Source organism: Carettochelys insculpta, chromosome 5, assembly GCF_033958435.1.
Source record: "Carettochelys insculpta isolate YL-2023 chromosome 5, ASM3395843v1, whole genome shotgun sequence".
NCBI classification, from domain to species: Eukaryota; Metazoa; Chordata; order Testudines; family Carettochelyidae; genus Carettochelys; species Carettochelys insculpta.
In genome coordinates this window covers 125,216,716-125,238,143 of record NC_134141.1, presented here as the reverse complement: position 1 = coordinate 125,238,143, position 21,428 = coordinate 125,216,716, and the positions used below count along the sequence as shown (strand labels likewise).

The following is a 21,428-nucleotide window of genomic DNA, read 5'->3' as shown; positions in this document are numbered from 1 at the left end:
TGGAGCTTTGTTTTTTAAATCCCATAAACCTGTGCAGTATTTCTTGCTGTTTGCCATCTGTCAGAAGCTGGCAGAGGTCTACGCTTTTCTCATGAATGTGGCAAATAACGGGATACATGATTCTCCTGTATTTGCAGATCTGCAGGAAGTACTACACGGTGAACATGATTTCTTGGAGGACAGTGTGCTGAAAACTATTCAAGATCATTGGCGATGTTCATGGAGTAGCTGCAGACGGTAGGATGCCACTTCTAGATTGAAGTCACACTGGGTGCAGCTCTGATTGGTGGACCATGAGCAATAGCATCATAATGTATGTTTGGGACCATGAGCAATAGCTGCAGAACTTTCAGATGCTAAGGGCCACATTTCAGCTATCTGTGGGCCAGCCTGGCACCAGCCTTTCAGTGCAGGGGCACCATGGTCAGCCACAGCAGTGATCTGTATTGGATTGTTCTCTGGGTCTGCATCTTTGGGTGCTGTTAGGAACTGTTTGCAGGATTTGGGTTGGACACCTGAGAAGACCTATCATGGCCTAGTGCATCTCCCTCCCCTTTTGACAAAGGGACTCAAGAGTCAAATGGGAGAATTCCAATGGAGTGTAAATCAGGGTTAGATAGGAGGCTCATGCTGGGACTGGATGGGAGCACATACAGCCATAGGAGGATGCAGGTCCTGGGACAACTCCCCTTCTGCCATGGGTGGCAGTGGGAAGTGAAGCAACCCAGCCCCAGCCTGCTCCACTGGCTCCCAGACATGTCACTCAGGGAGTGGGGCTTTGAGAAGGGGTGGGACCATCCCTCACGCTCACAGCTACATGTTTGGGAGCTGGTAGGCTTGGTCACTCCACTACCCAGCACTGCCAGTGAATGTGGGGCAGGCCTGACTCCTCTTGCTGGTACCAGGTCTCTGGTAGTCCCCTAGGTCATGGGACACCCAAAGTACAGGGCCTGGGGTGCCTGCCCCAAACATCCAATGGACAGGATGGCTCTGGAAGGGAGGGCTGCACTGGGGGACAGATGGAGAAGTGATACGGGTGGGCAGAAGAGAGTCACACTGGGAACAGACAGGGAGGACATGCTGGGTGCAGATGAGGCACAAGGAGGTCATGCTAAGAGGTCGGGTGAGCAGAAGGGGGAGCCGGGGAGAAGATGGGGGAACGAGGGGATTAGGAGGGGCTGGAGGTCCGGCTGAGATGCAGAGGGCCAGAAGGGGGAGCACCGGGGACGGGGGGCAATGGCCAGTACTGAGTCCAGCCCTGGGACAACAGAGGAAGATCGCGGGGGCTCAGACTACACCCTGCGCTCCCTCCCCGGGCGCCTCTCTTCTTAGGCCAACACCAAACCACTGACGGTGGAGTCGTTCACGTCCGCCCCCTTCTCATAGCAACCGCGGAGAGCAGAGCAGAGTCCCTCCTCCCACGACCCGTCCTCGGCGGTTGCTGGGAAACCACGCCACGGCACTCTGCCGTAAATTTCCCAATGGGTCGTAAAATGCCGTGAAGCCCGGCCGGCTGGGCCTGCGGGCGGTGAGAGTGACCGGGCCTGGTTCCCCGCATTTATATGCTCCGTCGCCTGACGGCTGCCTCACCTTCCTGCTCCATGTGGGGCCCGCGCCGGGGCCTCGGTGTCTCCCCCGCCTACTATGGCCAGGAAAACAGTTAGCAGGAAGCGGAAAGCGGCGGCTGCCTGTGCGGCGGCGCCTGGAGGGCTCCGGGGGGAGCAGGTAACGGGGGGGGAGCCGGCGGAGGGAGGATTCTGGGGCGGGGGGAGCTGGGAGAAGGGGGATTCCCGAGGGGGCAGAGGAGGAGCTGGGGGAAGGGGAGATTCCAGAGGAGGAGGAGCCGGGAAGTGGGTTCTGGGGACAAGGGGGTTTCCGGAGCTGGGAGAGGAAGCGGCGGGGGAGCCTCGCGAGGGCAGCAGCTTGGGGAGCATGAGGTGGTTCTGCTTGGGGAGTAGGTGAACGAGCCTCTGCCCCATCGGAAAACATGGGGCGCTTCGCGTGGCGATCTAGGTCCAGGGGCTAGGTAATGCCGCATGCGGGGCGTTCAGGCCCGCGGAGAGCCGGAGTGGGTTGTAACCGAGGTGCGGAGCCAGCTCTGTTTCGGCGGACCTCCTGTCCGTCGCTCGGCTGCTGTGCCCTGCGCTTTGTCCGCCGCGCTCACCTAGTACCTGCGGCGAGTCAGGGGGACAGGCTGGCAACTGACTAGCGCGCTGCGGGGCTGTCAGACGGGAGACGGGTTGTTCCCCTCCCCGTCCAGTTCAGAGCCATAGGCCCAGCAGTGTCAGGTGTCAGGGTGGTCCCCAGGAGAGCAGCGCTCCGGAGGGGTATCTGGGCGGCCGCCACCACATCCCAAGGACTCCCGGCCCGGCTCCTGTCAGTGTTTTGGTTCGATCGTTCGAACCCTGTAACCGACTCGCACTGCGGGACCTGGGGCGGAGGCAGGCGGGCGCTGCACCTCCGGTGCTAGAAACTCTCTGGGCTGTCCCCTTCTAATCCCCATCCCTCCCTCCCTCTTCAGTCACTGGCTAGGTAGTAGTGCTAGATGCTCCGGAGTGATTGTAAGCGGAGTGGGAGGCGGTGCTTTGGAGCTCAGGTTACTACCCAGGTCGGTGCTGAACTACCCGCTTTTCCTTTGTGTTTGAACGGGGAACATATTTGCGGGAATCCCTCCAAAACTCCCAACCATGTGGGTTTGGTACAGTTTTGTTGAATTTCACATCATTAGGCCTGTTGGCTGAAAGTGTCCCCTAGTCAAGACAGTCAGTTTGAAAGGGTGCTGGGATTTCCTGTAGCTCAAAAACATCTTTTAAATTTGATTTCAACAACACCACACTGCTATGATAATTGGTGTAGTACTTTTTTTCCCTAGCATCTCTGCAGCAATAGTTGCTAGAAAAAAATGTGTTTTAAAATGCCTAATATGGCAGAAGTTTATGCTGGCTTGGGTTTAACCCTCAGGTGTAGTATTTTAGGGCAGGGGACTTCATTTATTCGTTGGTGGCTTTCTCTTTAATACAAAATTATACGTTATTTAAAATGTGCTGTAACTACAGCATGAAATTTGATTGTCATTCACAGTATGGCTGGGATCACTCTGCTCACAAAAGGAAAAGACTCCCCCCAGTAAAAAAGTCCCTGGTGTACTACCTGAAAGGCAGAGAGGTTCGGATGCAGAATGAATCCAGCTACCACCGGTTGTTGCATGGATATGCAGCACAGCAACTTCCCAGTCTCCTGAAGGAGAGAGAATTTCATCTTGGGACTCTTAATAAAGTTTTTGCGTCTCAATGGTTGAACCACCGGCAAGTGGTGTGTGGGACAAAATGCAACACAGTAAGCATAATTTTTTTGTTTTGTTTACTTTACTTTAATGACCAGTACTATTTGTGTATCTGGCTTGGGTGTGGATCCAACCTCTCTTCTTTCCTTCCCGTCAGGGGAGTTTGCTACTTTTAGCGTTTGGAAAAACAGTGGCACAGTTGAGCCTTGGTGTCTGTCATGAGGATGGCAAGGTTTCATTGTTTCTTTTGTGGAAAATAAACTGTGGAGGTAGGCCAGCTTAGTAACTAAGGCTAATAATAATAAAATAAGGCTTCGTTTTCATTTCTCATCACTCTTATACATGCTGCTCTCTGTGTACCATAGCCTTTAAGTACTTCTAAAGGGGCACTGTAAAGGTAAAAAGTCATATGCTTAAATGCAAAGTTTGGGTCATAAACTGCTAAACTCAATTTTAAATGTCCATTTTTTGATTTTTGGTTTACTTTTGTTAGCTTCATTCTATATGGGTACTTAAATGATATTATCTAATCTGTTTGTTTCTGGTGAAGTGAAATGTTTTCAGGTACTGAGTACTACATCATTTGTGCTTCAGATGCTACAGAGAATATTAAAATGAAATGTTCAAAGTAAATAAAAATACAAACACTTCTGTTTTTGTTGGATGACATCCTGACTTCATTGAAGTTATTGCAAAAGTCTGACAAAATTGGAGCAAAGACTGCACTTATAAAGTTATATGAATCGTCATAGAAAATTGTTGACCTCATGCTAAGTTGAGGGGAGTCACAAAAAGAGTAGGTGCTGGAACCAACTGATACATGACATAGTATCAAATCACCTAAATTGCATGGTGTATGAGAAGGTGGTTTAACTTGGGGGTATGGGGAGAGGTTGGCTTAAATGTTTTGCAAAATACAAGAGGAAATTGTATTTAGCTGTTATAAATTGGTAGAAATGGTATTTCACTTTTTAAAAAAGGTATAACTGCTTTTATGGTGATGACTACAAAAAAAGAAGGCATTTAATATCTCTTAGGCTAGAGCCATGCTACCACAGAAGATTGATCCACTGAGGCTTGATCCTCTGGAACTTCATTTTGCACATGCACAACATGATGCTTTCCAGGGTCAAAGTTGACCCTGGAACAAGGAAGGTTGACAAGAGAAATGCTCCTGTCAACCTTGCATGGACACAGGTAGAAGTTGCCTTTTTTTTTTTAAAAAAGCTACGCAGTTGGCGTAGATAAAATTGTGTATCAGCAGTTGACTTCTATGTCCTAGTGTAGACATAGTCTTACAGAACTGGAAGGAACCTTGAGAGGTTGTCATGTGCAGGCCCCTGAATTAATGAGGGGACCAAGCACCATCCAGATCTGTGGTGTACAATACACTGTTCATTCGCCACATTAAAGCTGCATGTGTGGAGCACCCTCTGTGCACATACCCCACCACTTGGTGGAACAAGCACAGCAGCAGCAGTGAAGGTGACTCCACCTTTGGCTCATTCAGACTGCAGGACAGCTCATGTCCAGCAGCTGGTGCAGCTTCGGGCCGAGTGGCTCGGGGTGGTGCAGCTTGGGCAGCAGCTCAGGTGATTTGCTGGCAGTTTGCAGGGAGCTGTGGGGTAGGATGCCTGGCAGCGGAGGGGTGTGTGGCAATCCATTCAGTTGCTTTTGAACACTACCGATCTAGATCATCCCTCACAGGTGTTTGTCTAATCTGCTCTTAAAAATCTCTAATGATGGAGGTTCCATCATGTCCCTTAGGGAATTTATTCCAGTCCTTAAACCACCCTGATAGGAAGTTTTTTCCTAACCTTGCTGCAATTTAAGTCCATTGCTTCTTGTCCTATCCTCAGAGGTTAAGAGAGACTTGTTTCTCTGTCGTCCCCCAACAACCTATTATGCTTTAAGCTATTATGTTCCTTCTCAATCTTTTTTCCAGAATAAACCCACTTATTTCAGTCTTCCCTCATAGATCATGTTTCCTAGACCTTTAATCATTTTAGTTACTCTTCTCTGGACTCTCACACTCAGTCCCTGTTTGTCCTCAGCATGGAGTATAGCAGAAGGAGTACTTTTTCGTGTTGTTTGCTTACACTTCCATTAATATGTCCCAGAGTGACATTTGCTTTCCTCCTCTTCCGCCCCCCAACAGGTGTCACACTGTTGACTCATATTTAGTTTGTGGGTCACTATGACCCTAGATCTCTTAATCTTAGAACTGTGCAGTACTCCATCATCAGTAGTCCTTTCCCATTTTGTAAGTGTGCATTTTCCTTCTTGAATTTCATCCCATTCACTTCAGACCATTTATCCAGTTTGTCCTAATTATTTTGAATTATAATCCTAGCCTCCAAAACACTTAACTCCTCCCAGCTTGTTGTTGTTAGTGAATTTTATGAGCGTACTCTCTCTATATGTCATTATCTGAATCCTTGATGAATATATTGATCAGTTCCGGAACTGATCTCTGTGGAACCACTGTCGTTAATGCCTGTCCAGCATGACTGTGAACCATTGATAAATTATAATAGTTTAAATGATTCGTGAACAGAGCCTAACAGTACGTTGTCCTCTGTCCACTTAAATTTTTTTCTGCTCTTGGACTGCTTCTGACACAATTTACATGAGCAACATTTAACAAAATACAATAAATCCATAAAAAATCTTTGTCCAAGAATTGCAGGTCTTACGGGACTGCAGCAGTTTTTGCTTCATTCTGTAATTCTTATCTGTATGTTAGAAAGGTAAAAATGGGCTGCTGCCTTGTTAACAGTATTGTGTAAAACTGCTGCTAAAGCTGAGGAGTAAAACTCAGAAACAAAGCTTTCTGTTGTGCCCTCACTCCAGTGAGGTGTAAATACCAGAGACTAATGAGAGCTATTTAAATGTCAGTATGAAGCACAGGTAATATTCTTTATTAAAAGAAAAAGCGAAAGATGGAAGGTACCATTGCGGCTTCATTACTGTGAAACTGTCCAGATCTGAAGAAGTGGATCTGCCTCACAAAAGCTCATCACCTAATAAATTATTTTGTCTTTTAAAATGCTACATGACTTTATTTTGTGAATACAGACTAACACTACCTCTCAGTGAATATTTAATTAGAAAATCTTGCATGCACTGTAGTCAAAAGTACTAACAATAGGAAGGTTAAATGATTCTCACAAAGGGCTAAATTTTGCCAAAATTGATGTAAATCTGGGATGATTCATTGTCTTCAGTTGTATGTCATTTACACTACTGTAAAATATTTAGCTCCTAGTATTTACTTGAATGAAAACTTCAATATCAGACCAACAGCTTTTTTAAATTTGTTATGTAAACTAGCTTTGGCTATATCATAAATCAAAAAGTATTGACACAGTGGTTAAACATGGTTTTTGTTTTTGATGAACCTGCAATATCTATGCTTGCTCATAAGCATTGTTTTGAGGAATAGAGACAGTTGTCCTGGTTGCTATAGCATCTGTCAAATAGAAGTAATTTCTTATCTGAGTCTCTGTCCTTAATTTATTTTCCTATAAATATCCCTGTATATGTTCTTACATACTAACAGCTTGATCATAGCCCTTAAATACTGGGGATTCACAACTGGCAAATTGTTTACAACTTGACATCTTTTTTTTTTTTTAAATTGTTACTAATATATATGACAAAGGAGCCTATTGGATTATGACCTCTCAGAGGTAGGTTCTTTGTCATGATTGTAGGTCCCTGCCCCTTGACTGGGGTCTGTAGGTGCCACATCATTACACATAATTAAATACAGCTAGCAACTACGTTGGACATCTTATGATACCTGCACCTCTTCATATTTGGTGTAAACTGATTTTTACAAAAAAAAAAGTCCCAGGTTTTACAAAGTTTTGTTAATTTTTTCACCGTTTTGTATCCTATAAATATATTAAAAATAACTTGTTTTACTAGGAAAATACAATAGATTGCATGGCACATGTTACGATAAGTACATCCATCTGTGTGTGTGTGTGTGTGTGTGTATATGCAAAGCTGCCTCTTAAAATGATGCTATATAGAAGATGCACACAGTAAACAAACAAGCTCTGAAGCAACTTGCTCATCTGGACGTAGCAATGAATATCACACCCACCATGTACACGTAGAAAGCTGTTAGTAGATACCATTTAAAAATCTGATGCACAATATGGGAAGAAAAGGAAAATGCTACTGAATATGTTTCAGAACACAAGGAAGAAACGTTGAGCTTCATCTTTTTCTCCTGTTTGTGCTGCAAATAGTGCAACTGACCCAGTTATTAAATGTGAAATATTTATAGATTAATAATCTGCAACAGTAAACTGTTCGTTCAAATTAAATTTTATTTGGGGATTAGAGATGTTTCCTTAAATTCCAAGGTAGCATTGTACGTTCTGAGTTCTGTTTTAATTCTGCAACAAGCTACGTAGAATTCTATTAATCAAAGCATTAATCTACTGAATACTTTTTCCCGTCCTTCTATCCACCAAAATAAACCCTGACATTTAGTTACAAAACTTTGGTTGTTTTTTGTTTTTTAAAACCTGTTTCTGTTGTAACAAACACTGAAATTCTTGGGAGAGAGAGAAATAAAATAAAATATGGTAATATGAAGGGCCCTAACAATTCCTTGCTGATATAGCTGCTACTTGTGCTGCTTACAGCTTTCCAGCATGTCTGTGTAACTCTAGCCTGCCAGCCACACTAGCTCCAACCACCTTGGTTGTACTGCGTGGTGATCGTAGTACAACATAGTCTTGCATTTTCCCACAGAAACATCTGTCCTGTACTGCCCAGCTCTCTCCTGGACAATACAAGTTATATTGGGTCCACTGTTTCTCAAAAATAATATGCACAGATCTTGTCACCCCCAGTGGACTTGCCCCAACACTTCAATTGAAGTGCACTGGATTGACTAAAACAAGTTTATAAACTACAGAAGAGATTTTAAATAAGTACCAGCAAATAAGGCATAAAAGTCCAAAAGAATAATAACGAAGACATTTAGTAATGCTCAGCAAACTATATGAGAATCAAGCCAAGTTTCCTCAACGTATGTTTTGAGTAGTCTTGCCAACCAAACCCTGCTGGTCAGCATCCTTTCTACTAGAATTAAATAGATGCTTTCTTTGGTGAGGTCTATACTACTGTAGAAGATCTACCCTCCCAGGGTCAGTCTTCTGGGGTTTTGTTTTGTGCATGTGCTAAATGGTGCTTTCCAGGGTCAAAGTTGGCCCCAGAACTCCTTACGAGGGGCAAGGATTAAGGAAGATCAAGGGGAGAAACATGCTTGTCAACCTTCTTCTGTATAGACGTCCAGTGAAGTCAACTGCTGAAAAGTTGATTTTTTTTTTTTTTTTTTTTTTAAGGTAAGTAACTGGCGTAGCTAAAATTTGTATGTCGGCAGTTGACTTCTATATCTAGTATAAACACTGCTTTTGTCACTTCTGGTGCAGTGAATGCGATCAACAGGAAGAGAGAGAGGTCCGTGGGGATGTTTGTCCCTCCTTTTTGTAATTTCAGTCCATTACTTGAAAAACCTTTGCAGCAATGCATCAGGAAACATCTATGCGGAAGGATGTTCTGTGTTTTCTTTTTTTTTTCCCCACCTGCTTGAGCTTTCTTCCTTTTCCCTTCCTTCTTGATAACTGTTTACTGCTTGACTGCAAATTCGAGGGTCTACTAGACCCTACTTTTGTTCCTCCTCACCAGTTGCCTGTGTGTCCAACAGTGTTCAAGGGGCAGATCATTACAGAATCTAAATATCAATGGTTCGTACCAGGTGTCTAGGCAGAGGGACAAGGATGGATTTGATTGCAAACAAACTCAAAATGTAATTTCATGAATGAGTGGGAGATGACTAGATTTGGTGCTCAAGACACTGCTATGGCACCATTAAGAATGCTGGGTGCTGAACTGTCTGAACTTAAGTGTGTTTGAGGGACCTCTTTCTTGTTTGTAAGGAAAAATTGCAGGGGATTTACTGTAAGAGCAACAGGACAACATTAGGGCTGTGATGTCACTCCATTTACCTAATGAAAACAAAAAGCAGTCAAGTAGCACTTTAAAGACTAGCAAAATAGTTTATTAGGTGAACTATTTAACTAGTCTGCAAAGTGCTACTTGACTGCTTTTTGTTTTGATAGTGTATAGACTAGCACAGCTTCTTCTCTGTTACCATTTACCTAATGAGCTTGCTTGTCAGTTGCTTCCTGTCTAGCAGAGGGAGGCATGCTCCTTGTTCATGGATTTCTTTCTCTGTGAGGACTGATGATAAAGTTTGGGCTAGGGATGTTAAAGACCAGGTCATCTGGTAACTGCATAACTGCCAAAATTTGTCAGTTACTCAGTTAACTGCCCCCCTCACCCTGATGCTCTGCCTTAAAACACTGAGGCAGCACACAGGCTAGCTGGCTCAGCTTCTGTCCCTGCCATTTTAAATGCATTGTGGCAGGGAAGGTGGGAAGAGCACAATTGCCAGAGGGAGAACAGAAGCGGAGCCAGCTTTTGTGTTAGTTCAGCCTTTTAAATGCAGAGTGGCAGCTGGGGAAACTGCCTCATCCCAGCACAAGCAGGGATAGAGGCTAAGCCAGCCACTCTCTGTTTACTTAGGGGAGGGTGCACAAGTAACTGCTAGCACTAACCGATAAGCAGACATTTACCAGCCAGTCATGTAACTGGATACTCAACTGGGGGGTACACGTTGAGTGGTTCTCAACTGGCGTACATGTACCCCATGGGGGTACTCAGAGCTCTTTCAGAGGGTACATTTAACTCAGTGTTTCTCAACTTTATGGATTAAAATTAAAAATTTAAAAAAATTGATTTATTTTCATCTTATTGTTTTTGCATAATAAGTCTGGTGGTAAACTTATTGCCCATAGGCTTTCTTCCAACCAACCTGTTATGATTAAGTTGTTTAAACAAATGTGTTCCAATGGTAGAAAAAGAATTTTGTGTGCCTGAAAGTCATAGGTACTGGGGGCACATATAATTTTGTTTAAATGGGTATTTTTTTTAAAAAAAAAAAAAAAAAGGGGGGGGTGTTGAGAAACACTGCTCTGTTACATCCCTAGTTCAGGCTCATAACTTCAATTTTTCCTTTTATTGACTGTTGTTTCTGAAATGGTTTTTCAAAGGGGCAAGTGGTTTGCTAGCTAGATGCCCTTTCTCTCCCTAAGTGATTATCACCTTGTCTTCAAAGCATCAGCAGTCCTGCAAGTCACAAGCTCTTGCTTGTGTTGGAATATTTGTGGCTGATGCAGCTTCCTGAACCGTCTAAATCGACATGGTCTGAATGAGTTTGTAAGGGAAACTAGATCGTTGATGCAGTTTTAAAGTAAGCTGACATGGGATAAGAGGGAAGGTCCTCTCAAGGAATGTTGACTGGTTAAAAGAGATGAAATAAAGAGTAGGAATACATGGTCCATTTTCAGACTGGAGAGAGATAATTAGTGTGTCCCCAATGGGTCCATACTGAGACCAATCCTATTCAACATATTTGTAAATGATCTGGAGAAAGGGGGTAAATAATGTGGTGGCAAAATGTGCAGTTTATACTAAAGTGCTCAAGATAGCTGAGTCCAAAGCAAACTGCAAAGAGCTTCAGAAAACTAAGTGACTGTGCAACGAAAAAGGACACGTAAAATTCAATGTTGATTAAATGCATAGTAATGCACATTGGAAAACATAATCCCAACTACACACACAAAATGATGGGGACTAAATTAACTATAACCACTTGAGAGCTTAGTAACAGCGGGAGCCGTGCTTGTCTATATACTATCAAAACAAAAAGCAGTCAAGTAGTACTTTAAAAACTAGCAAAATAATTTATTAGGTGTGCTTTTGTGGGACAGACCCACTTCTTCAGACCATAGCCGTACTTGAGAGCTTGGAGTCATTGTGGATAGGTCTCTGAAAACATCCCGTCAATGTGCAATGGCAGTAAAAAAGCTAATGCTGTTGGGAATCATTGAGAGGACTAGAGAACAAAAATATTTTATTGCCTCTATAGAAAGCTATGCTACACCCACATCTCGAATACTGCATGCAGATGTGGTCACCTTGCCTCAAGAAAGGATATCTTAGCATTGGAAATAATTCAAAGAAGGGCAACAAATAATTAGGTGTTTGGAATGGCTGCCATATGAGGAAAGATTTATAAGACTGGGCACTTTCAGCCTGGAAAAGAGACAACTAAGGGGAGATATGATACAACAGGGGTGGCCAGAATCTGGCCCACAAAGCCTTTTCCTGCAGCAATGGTACCATTTTACCCAAGCTAGCCAAAGTGAATGTGGGGTATGGGGTATAGTCAGGCTGGGGCTGGGGCTGGGGCTGGGGCTGGGGCTGGGGCTGGGGCTGGGGCTGGGGCTGGGGCTGGGGCTGGGGCTGGGGCAGGGGTTGGCCACCTTAACAGGGGCAGAGTTGGCCATACCCTCCCCACAGGCTCTCCTGGTCACATCCCCCACCTGGAGTGTAGGTGGCTTCCTGCCCTGCCGCTGCTGAAGTAATGGCACTAAATTTAATTGGTTTAACAGCTGGATCCCTCCTGCTGCCCCATGTGCCATTAAACCAAGTTAGTTCCATTATTTTAACAGCGGCAGGGCAGGGAGCTGCCTGCATTACAGTCTGGGGAAGTCACCAGGAGAGCTGGGGTGGGGTGACAGAGTCCACATCTGCTGGAGCTGTGTAGATGCACTGAGAAGGGTGGGAGGGAGGCTGTGGCCGTGGGGGAGCAGCAGCAGTAAACAGAGCTCGTCGTCTGAGGCAGGTTAATCCTGGGGATGGGGCATGGGGGTTGGTGGATTTGGGTCTGTTTTGTGTTTGGCCCCTGGAACAATTCTTTCATGTGGCCTCTGATGCAAAATGGTTGGCCACCCCTATGATAGAAGTTTTATAAAATCATGATGGGGAGACAGTGAATAAAAACATTGTGCTCATTCCCATAACCCAAGAATGAGGGGTTTCCTAATGAAATTGATACTTATCATATTTAAAACAAACAAAAGGAAGTACTGCTTCACACAATGCACAGTCGACCTGTGGAACTCCTTGCAAGAGGATGCTGAGTGCTGAGACCATAACAGGTTTCAAAAAAGAGCAAGGTAAATTCAGTTTTATGTTGATAAATAGGGAGGTGACCATTTTTTATACCCATCAGCAATTCCTGTTCTGAGTGGATCAAGTGACCTCCCATTTTGTTTCTCCTTAAACTTATCATGTGAATTTGGTTTGATGGCTCTGTTACTACAACTTCATGTACATCTGCCTTTCAGCTGTTTGTGGTAGATGTCCAGACTGGTCAAATCACGAAGATTCCTATTCTGAAAGATCGAGAACCTGGCATGGTAAACCAGCAGGGCTGTGGCATTCATGCAATTGAGCTGAACCCTTCGAGGACACTTTTGGCTACAGGAGGAGACAATCCAAACAGCCTTGCTATTTATCGTCTGCCTACCCTTGATCCCGTTTGCGTGGGAGATGTAAGTTAACGTATTGGGGAAAGGTACAGTATCCCTCTGTAGATATTACGCTGAAATGTCCAGTTCTGCCGGAAGTGAGGTTTCTGACCTTGAAGTAGTCTGGGGGAAAGAAGTGCAGATGTGAACACACATCTCTGTTTGTTTAATGTGGGTCTGTGCACATCTTTAAAACATTTTTTTAGTCTGGAAGAGTGAAACAGGCAAAACGTGCAAGGCATCAGTCTGTTCTACTGATTGAGTTTTTGACTTTGTACTTAATAGGCAGCCTTCTCATGAAGGCCTCCACCCATATCCCCACCCCACACACCTCCACATGCTGGCCCATATGCTACTTCCTCCCATGTGTGCCTCAGCCCTGCCTTTCTCCCCAGGTCATGTAAAACCCACTGAGGACCATGCCGGCCGCCACCAGTGGCGCAGCAGGGCTAGAGTAGCTTCCTGCTGCTAGCACCCTGCCACTGACATTCTGTCCCTGTGGCTTGGGGAAGGCATGTGCAGAGCTGTCCCATTCATAGTATCATAGAACAATAGAGCTGGAAGAGACCTAAAAAAGCCATTGAGTCCAGCTCCCTGCTCTAAGCAGGACCATACCTATCAGATCAGCCCTGCCAGGGTTTTGTCGAGGTGAGACTTAAATACCTCCAGGGATGGAGACTCCACTACTTCCCTGGGTAGACCATTCCAATGCTTCACCACCCTCCTAGTGAAAGTTTTTTTTTTTTTCCTAATGTTCAACCCGGACCTTTCCAACTGCAACTTGAGACCATTGTTCCATGTTCTGCCATCCGTGACCACTGTGAACAGCCTCTTTGCAGCCTCCCTTCGGTAAGTTGAAGGCTGTTATCAAGTCCCCCCTCAGTCTTCTCTTCTGCAGACTAAACAGTCCCAATTCCCTCAACCTTTCTTCATAAGTCATATACTCCAGCCCCCTCATTATTTTGGTCGCCCTCCACTGGACCCTCTCCAGTGTATCCACATCCTTCCTACAATTGGGGGCCCAGAACTGGACGCAGTACTCCAGATGCGGCCTCGCCAAAGCCAAATAAAGAAGAATAATCGCTTCTCTGGATCTACTGGCAACGTTCCTCGTGATGCAACCTTATATGCCATTAGCTTTCTTGGCTACAACGGCACACTGACTCATGTCCATCTTCTCGCCCACTACAACTCCCAGGTCCTTTTCTGCAAAACTACTACGGAGCCAATCGGACCCCAGCCTGTAACAATGCTTGGGATGCTTCTGGCCCAAGTGTAGGACTCTGCACTTGTCTTTATTGAATCTTATCAGATTTCTTGCAGCCCAGTCCTCCAATGTGTCTAAGTCAGTCTGGACCCTGTCCTTACCCTCCAGGTTATCTACCTCTCCCCCTAGCTTAGTGTTGTCTGCAAACTTGCTGAGGGTGCAATCCAACCCCTCATCCACCTCATTGATAAATATGTTGAACAGAACAGGACCCAGAACCGAACTTTGGGGCACTCCACTAGAAACCGACCGACATCGAGCCGTTGATCGCTACCCTCTGGGCTTGACCTTCTAGCCAGCTTTCTATCCATCTTACCGTCCATTTATCCAATCCACATTGCTTTAACTTGGTGACGAGAATATTGTGGGAGATTTGTATCAACGGCTTTGCTAAAGTCAAGACAAATGGCATCCATTGATTTTACACTCCCCGCCCCCCCCTGCATCCACAGAGCCAGTTATCTCATCATAGAAACTAATCAGATTGGTCAGGCATGACTTGCCTTCATGAATCCATGCTGACTATTCCTGATCACTCTCCCCTACTCCAAGTGCCTCAAAATGACTTCCTTGAGGACCCCCTCTATGATTTTTCCAGGGACTGATGTGAGACTGACTGGCCTATAGTTCCCTGGATCATCCTTCCCTTTTTTTAAAGATGGGCACTACATTTGCCTTTTTCCAGTCATCTGGGATCTCTCCCGATCTCCCCGACTTTTCAAAGATAACAGCCAAGGGCTCGTCAACAACATACGCCAACTCCCTCAGAATCCTCAGATGAATTAGATCTGGGCCCATCAATTTATGGACATTTTAGCTTTTTTAGATAGCTCCTAACCTGTTCTTTCCCCACCAAAGGCTGTCCACCTTCATCCCACAATGCATCACTTGTCACATTAGTCCGGGAGCTGTGTTTGTCTGTGAAGACAGAGTCAAAGAAAGCATTAAGTACTTCGGCTGTCCCTACATCATCTGTCACTGGGTTATCTCCCTCATCCAGTAGGTCTGGTCTCCCACCATGTTTACATCTCTTGCTGCACATCGGGACAGTTTCTTTCTGTGCCTTCAATAGGGCTTCCTTAAAATACTGCCAGTTTTCCTGGACTCCTTTTCCCTTCATGGTAGCATTCCAGGGTATTCTGCCCATGAGGTTCCTGAAGGAGTCAAAGTCTGCTTTTCTGAAGCCCAAGGTGTGTAATTGGCTGCTTTCTTTCCTTCCTTTGGTCAGGATCCTGAAGTCTACCATCTCATGATCACTGCTTCCCAGGTTGTCCCCCCACCTCTACCTTCCCTATTAGTTCCTCCGTAGGTGTAAGCTGTGAAACTATTAACTCAGTTTGTGAAACTGATTAGATACCAGTGATGCCAACTTTGCTGATTATATCACAAGCCTCCTGATGATTGGAGCTTTTGGAGCGGGGAAGCCCCAAATACTTCATTAGAATTAATCCGGATCTGGGAACTTCACAGCCTGATGCCTCATGTACTGCTATCAACTGTGATTGTTTTGGCTTAATAGATTATGCTTGATTGTTGGTTCATGGTATTAGAAGAGAATTTTGGCCTTCTTTTTTTTTTTTTTTTTTTTTTTTCCCCCTTCCCCTTAAAGGCCGACTTTAGGTCTCATGGTTTCCGGAGAGAAGTTAGAAAACATGCCCTAAAGTCAGGCAAAGACCTCAAACACCTGATGCCATTGTTTTTTTTTAAATCCTGCAAATATATTTTTATCTGATTTCAAGAAGCAGATTCCTTTTTGGGTTGTGGCAGGTCTGATTCATGAGTTCTGAGCCCCTGAGGTTAGCAACATAGTACATCTAAGTCCAGGAGCTTAGCCAGGAACCAGTATCCTAAAAAAGACATGAAACTGATGCCTCACCTTCACTTCCCCATGTCCTCATGCTGGGATGATCTCTTCCCCACCTCACCTTCCCCCAGCTAACACGTGGCCTGGAATTCTGTCTGCTTCCCCACCCCACTATCATTGGCATCCTTGTGCTGGGATCCCCTCCCCTACCCAGGGTAGCTGAAAGCAAAACCAAGGAACACATCAGTGTGGATGGCTCTCTGACCAGCATAGTTCATTCTGTGGAGACAACCTGTCCAGCTTCCCGGACTAAGCAGCACCTTCTGCAGCCAGGACTATGTGGTTGCAAGGGGCCTGGGTGCTGCTGGGAGCCATGTATGAGAGTAAGTCCCTACGTGATGCCCACCCCTCTGCCCACCAAGCCAGCAGCCACCTGGGCCTGATTAAATAACTTCTTAAAAATGTATTTTGCAGGTTGAATTGGGAAAGTGTTTGGGCCCTAGATGGGCCCTGGGAGCTTGAAACTCCCTGATGTACACTGTACCATGCTCCATTTTTTAAAATCACCTTGTTTAAGGGACTCTTTAGAAACTAAGCTAAAAGGAGAGTGGTCTTAAAAGTTTTGTTCCTGGGCAGGATGTTGACATGTGCATCAGAGTTGCAGCAGCTGAGGTTGTAATGTGTGTGGGAGCTGTTTTAAGGTGATTAACAATTGCAGAGTAGGCTGGCTTCTAGGGTTTATAGGATATTGTGTAGTATTGTGACCAATGTTCCTGCAGTCATCCATCTGTGGATTTTTTTTTTCCATCCCTGTGCAGAATAAAATTTATGGGCACTGAAGCATGTACAAATATGCACCACCAACAAAAACAAGAGCCATAGCTGTGTGCTCTCTGCTAATCAGCAGAGGTCCATTAGAATCTCTCCTGAGTGACAGGGAACAGTGATTCTGACTTGACCTCTTAACTTTAATTCTGTTTTAAAAAAAGCACATCAGGCTCACAGTTCTCTGCGAACAGACTGCATTAGCATCTCTTGAGTTACCTAACTTTACTGTCTGAGTAATCATTGTATATGGAACATCCATATTTCCACCCTAACTAATTTTCCCAGATCTGCAATATGTCAGGGGTTTTAAACACACAATTATTTTCAATGGCTTTTTCATGTAAAATTTAGAATGCAATTGGTTACATCCGTGGTAGTGATGTGTATGAGAAGATGTTCAAGAAACAGGATTGTTCTTTTCAAAAGTAAGGGATGCACATATCTACATTTAACGTTTGATTCTTCACGTTTAAATTCTGGAACTGAATGAAGTTGAATCTTCAAAATAGCAAGAAGAACCATTTCTTTTTTCAAATTAAATTACAAAATCAGTACTTCAAGAGCCACAGTGCATGTGAATACAAAACAGTCCTTAATAAATAAAGTCAAACCATATTTTTTTTGAAAGCCCTCTTTTAAGAACAGCACACACACAATGATTTGTACCAGTTTGAAAGTTTAAGCTGCTTTCAGTTCTGGATTGGAGAGCAAATGAGGACAAGGGAAAATACTGTGTTTGGGGTTTGCTCCTTCCTGCTTAAGAGCCTGTGTTGGCATGAACCGTCCATGCGTGTGCCCCCACCTCCAGGCTCTACTTCTTCAACCCCCAGACCTGCTTTCCCTGCCTCAGCTCCCACATCCTGCAAACCTGCCCACCTGTCCCCAGGATTAATCCCTCAGCCCCAAACAGGCCCCCGGGACTAACCAAACTGACTTTGTCAGCAGATTGGGTGCATCAGTGTGGCCAGACAGCAGGCATTTGACTCTCTTTTTCCCCCACCCCACTGGGAGTGAGGACCTCTGACCCTGGGTCCTGCTGTGGCTGGTATAGTAAGGGGGGTTGTGGTGCATGGGGGTGGGGAGGGAGGGAGCAGGAGCCACATATGTGGGGCTGTACTGAGAGCACAGGGCAGAGAGAACCTGTGCAGCCAGCCCAAAAACGGCCCGTTGCTCGAGTTACAGTTGGGCAGGAGCAAACACAGCTAACTCAAGCCCTCCTGGCATGGCCGGGGGCAGGAATGCACAGATAGTAGGAAGCCTATGCTGGGTGGCCACATGTGCACCGTGGAAGGAAGTCTCCTTGCCCTGCTGCCACCGAGATAGTGGAACTGGATTTGATTGGTTTAACGGCTGTATCCCTCTCGCTGCCCTGCAGGCCGTTGAGCCAAGTGTAATTGGTTCTACTGTTTCTGTGATGGCAAGGCAGGCAGTTGCAGAGGAGTCGGCAGCATCCAGAGCTGCAAAGGATTCTGTAAATTGCTGCATGCAAGTCTAGAGCCACACGTTGTCAACCCCTACTCAGGAGGGTCCTTTACTCACCATGGGTGTTAAAGGGACAATATTTGAAATCTGTTTCAAAATGAATTAAAAGTAGTTTCAGATATTAAATTTTGTGAGTTTTGTGACATTGTCACAGTTGCCTACTGTTTTTTAGATAGACCTTTTCCTTTTTTTGCTGTACAAAAAAGCCAGACTCCCTGATTAAGGTGAACTTTTCATCTAGGTGTGTATTTACAGGCAGTTGATAGATAAAATACACATGCTGATAAATCTGACGGGCTGATTTGTTCTTTTTCTCTCTTCAGGATGGACACAAAGACTGGATATTTTCTATTGCCTGGATCAGTGATACTATGGCTGTTTCTGGTAGGTTTATTTTTAGTGTGGTTGTTTAAGGCCCGTGTCTTGAGGAAAGATTGCAAAGTGCTACTGTGTAAGCATACATCTGACAAGGTGATAGAGTATCAGGAAGATATATTGCGTGGATGAACAATGGAGCACATTTATTTTTTTTCATGATACTTCCAATATAAAATGTCAAGCATTGACACAATCTGTAGTTGAAATATAATCATGGTAGCACCAAGCTGCCTGCTAGGAGCTTCCTTTTTCGTAATGCATTTGGTTTGTTGTGTGGATGGTAGAGCTTGGCTGTAGAACTACTATACTAGCTATGCTTCAAACAAAAAGCTTTGTTAGGACATGAGCACCTCTAACCCTGACAGCCATGATAGGTGTGATTCAACTGGAAGTGGGGTTGGAAGCTGAATGGTGTATTTGCGATTGCCTGTGGTTAGTCCCTCAACCAGATCTGTATCTAAACTCTTCAGAGAAAGCAAGTGTCTTTAAATGCAATGAAATCATGCTTTAAAAAAAACAACAAACAAAGCAACCATACCCAGGTTATACTGAGCACCTTTAAATCCACTAACAGTTCCTAGTGTGCATCAGGAAGAGATTGTATCTCACTAGGGAAACTTTCTACATATCCATGCTTATTGTAGAAGTGATAACTGGAAAATTCAAATAAAGTAATACAAATCTTGATTGCGGAAGTGTGAACTTTCCAAGAACACTTTCTCTTCAGCACTGAACAATGTTGTGCAGTAATTGATACAACTCCTGTAGGAGGTCAGGTTTGATGCCATTTAATAGATATTTTTGTAATCTGTATATATTGGATACTATTCCTCTGCATGTACAGTGAGTGATTTGGGCTCAACTCTGGGCACAGCTCCCAAAATTATCTGAACCCTCAGTGTTTAAAGCTGGTTATTTTTAATCTTGGGCCAACTCTGAACAGCATCGTTCTTGCGGGGAAACTGGTCCTGCTTCCCGACCTCTCAAGCTGAGCATAGCTTTACTGTACTGTTGGTCTTGGCCTTCAGTGAGCCCAACCTGCAGGAGAGGACAGTGGGTGGGAGAGTGTCTCAGGACAAGCAAGCTAGTAACTGGAGAAAAGAACAGATATTACTGAAAATGGTTTGGGGCAGGGGAGAACAACAAGAGACCTAGTACATGTAGGCATGTGTGGTTGGTTTGTTTTGTTTCTTATAAACCTTGTTAGTTACCTGCACGTAGCTTCATTGTTGTGCATTCAGGTCACTTACACCATGTAATGTTTCAGGTCAGCTCTTTGGCTCACGTCCCTAGGGTGTACAGGTTCTGCTTTCTTTGCATGTCACCAAGGCAACAAATAAATCCAAGCAGAATACTGTATTTAAAATTTTAGTCAGCTTGCCAGGCTGTGTTCTGGAGAGCTTGTTTACCTGTGGGCCATGGTGCAGAAAACACCAAGGGCAGAATGATGCCAAAATGGAATCAAAAAACCTTACAAATATGAAACTTGAATTACATTTTGCCAGTGAAGTCGAAGCAGAAATCTTTGAAATAAAGTTGAGGAGGAGTTACCACATGCCTGTATGTTGGCCAAGAAACTGAAGGCAAAATTTCTTGCCACCTTCTGGCAGGCAGATTAAATATGATTCACTGAGAGGGAAAGGAGCTACTGGTCCCACTGCAGGTCAAATTGCCAGTTGCTTGTCCTAGCTTGGGTATAGAGGCCTGACAGCTTCTGATATCTCATTTGAATGCTCAAGGGCGTGAAGATTAGGCTGCAAGGTTGACTTTCCATGTCTCTTACTTTTGGTATTGTTTAGACAGAGGTGAGGGTTTTCCTCCACCCATGTGTATAGAGTGACTGTCTAAAGGAATTCATAGACATAAAACTAAACCTCTTTTGACCTAAAGCAGCCTTGAAGGAAGAATGCCAGTCATTATAAACAAAGAGGAGGCTCTTGTTTGGTAAGAGCTTCTTTTAGGATGAATCATTCTCTAGATCAGAGGTCTGCAATCTGCAGCCCTGGAGCCGCATGCAGCTCTTTAATAACTTCTTTGTGGCTCTCAACACTATAATTGCAAAGATTTAAAAAAAAATCCTGATTATTTTCGATACACTGAACATCTAAAAGCCCAAAAATGAACAACCTGTATCTAAATAGCAATGTTATGCGATCTCAAAGTGTTGGATAACTTCCCCCTAGCATCCTCCAGAGAAAGTATGAGAATGATACAAACACACGGGAAAAGCATGAAGACATAGAATATGTAAAAGTTTGAATGTCCTGCAGTAAACATTTATCGCATTACAAATCATATGTGCGCTGGTCTTAAAACGGGTTACAAAAAGTATGGTTTGACGTTATTTATTAAGGACTCTCTCATTCACATGCATTGTGGCCCTTTGAATTATTGAGTATTTTACTAAACTGGAAAAAATGGCTGCTCTTGCTATTTTGGTTGCTGACCCCTGCTCTAGATGATATTTGTAAACATAGAGTGACAAAAGTTTTCCCCTTGGCTTTAGGGCTAACCAGTTTAACAAGATGCAGTGATGTGTTTCTCTGTTAACAGTAATAAAAAGAACAGCTTCTTTATAAAGTGTATCATGGTGTTCAGAAATTAAGGGAGGCCATTGAATTATAAATCTCCCCAACAAACAAGATTTACGTTCCATTTAAAAGACATGACTGTGTAAATTGAGCGGTAGGACACTTCTGTCATAAAATGTTATTGGGAAGCCTTGACTGTGATGGTCAACAGTGAGCATTAATGGGAGCTGACTAGATTTCTCTGATGATAAAGACAATATATTGAGCCAGTGATGCCCTGCTTGTATTCCGCCATATCCTGATGACTCAGAATCCATTTTATTCTTTCTTTATTTAACTGTACCAAAGTTTATAATTTACAAGGGGTATTGATACTTACCTGTCCATTTCC

At 44.3% G+C, this 21,428-nt stretch overlaps 1 protein-coding gene across 3 annotated transcripts in view; it reads left to right on the top strand.

Moving 5' to 3' along the window:
• The first annotated feature begins 1,514 nt into the window (after positions 1-1,514).
• Positions 1,515-21,428, top strand: part of DCAF12 (DDB1 and CUL4 associated factor 12) — a 38,496-nt gene continuing 18,582 nt past the window's right edge. For 2 of the 3 annotated variants that reach the window (XR_012645817.1, XM_074995847.1), the window contains exons 1-4: positions 1,515-1,725; positions 3,082-3,336; positions 12,565-12,771; positions 18,452-18,512. Coding sequence is in view for 2 of the 3 variants with exons in the window: in XM_074995847.1 (XP_074851948.1) it covers positions 1,645-1,725; positions 3,082-3,336; positions 12,565-12,771; positions 18,452-18,512 (604 nt within the window). In the remaining variant the exon portion in view is untranslated. Of the gene's footprint in view, positions 1,726-1,909; positions 2,027-3,081; positions 3,337-12,564; positions 12,772-18,451; positions 18,513-21,428 lie in introns of those variants that run through there. The other variant, XM_074995848.1, reaches the window with a different exon arrangement.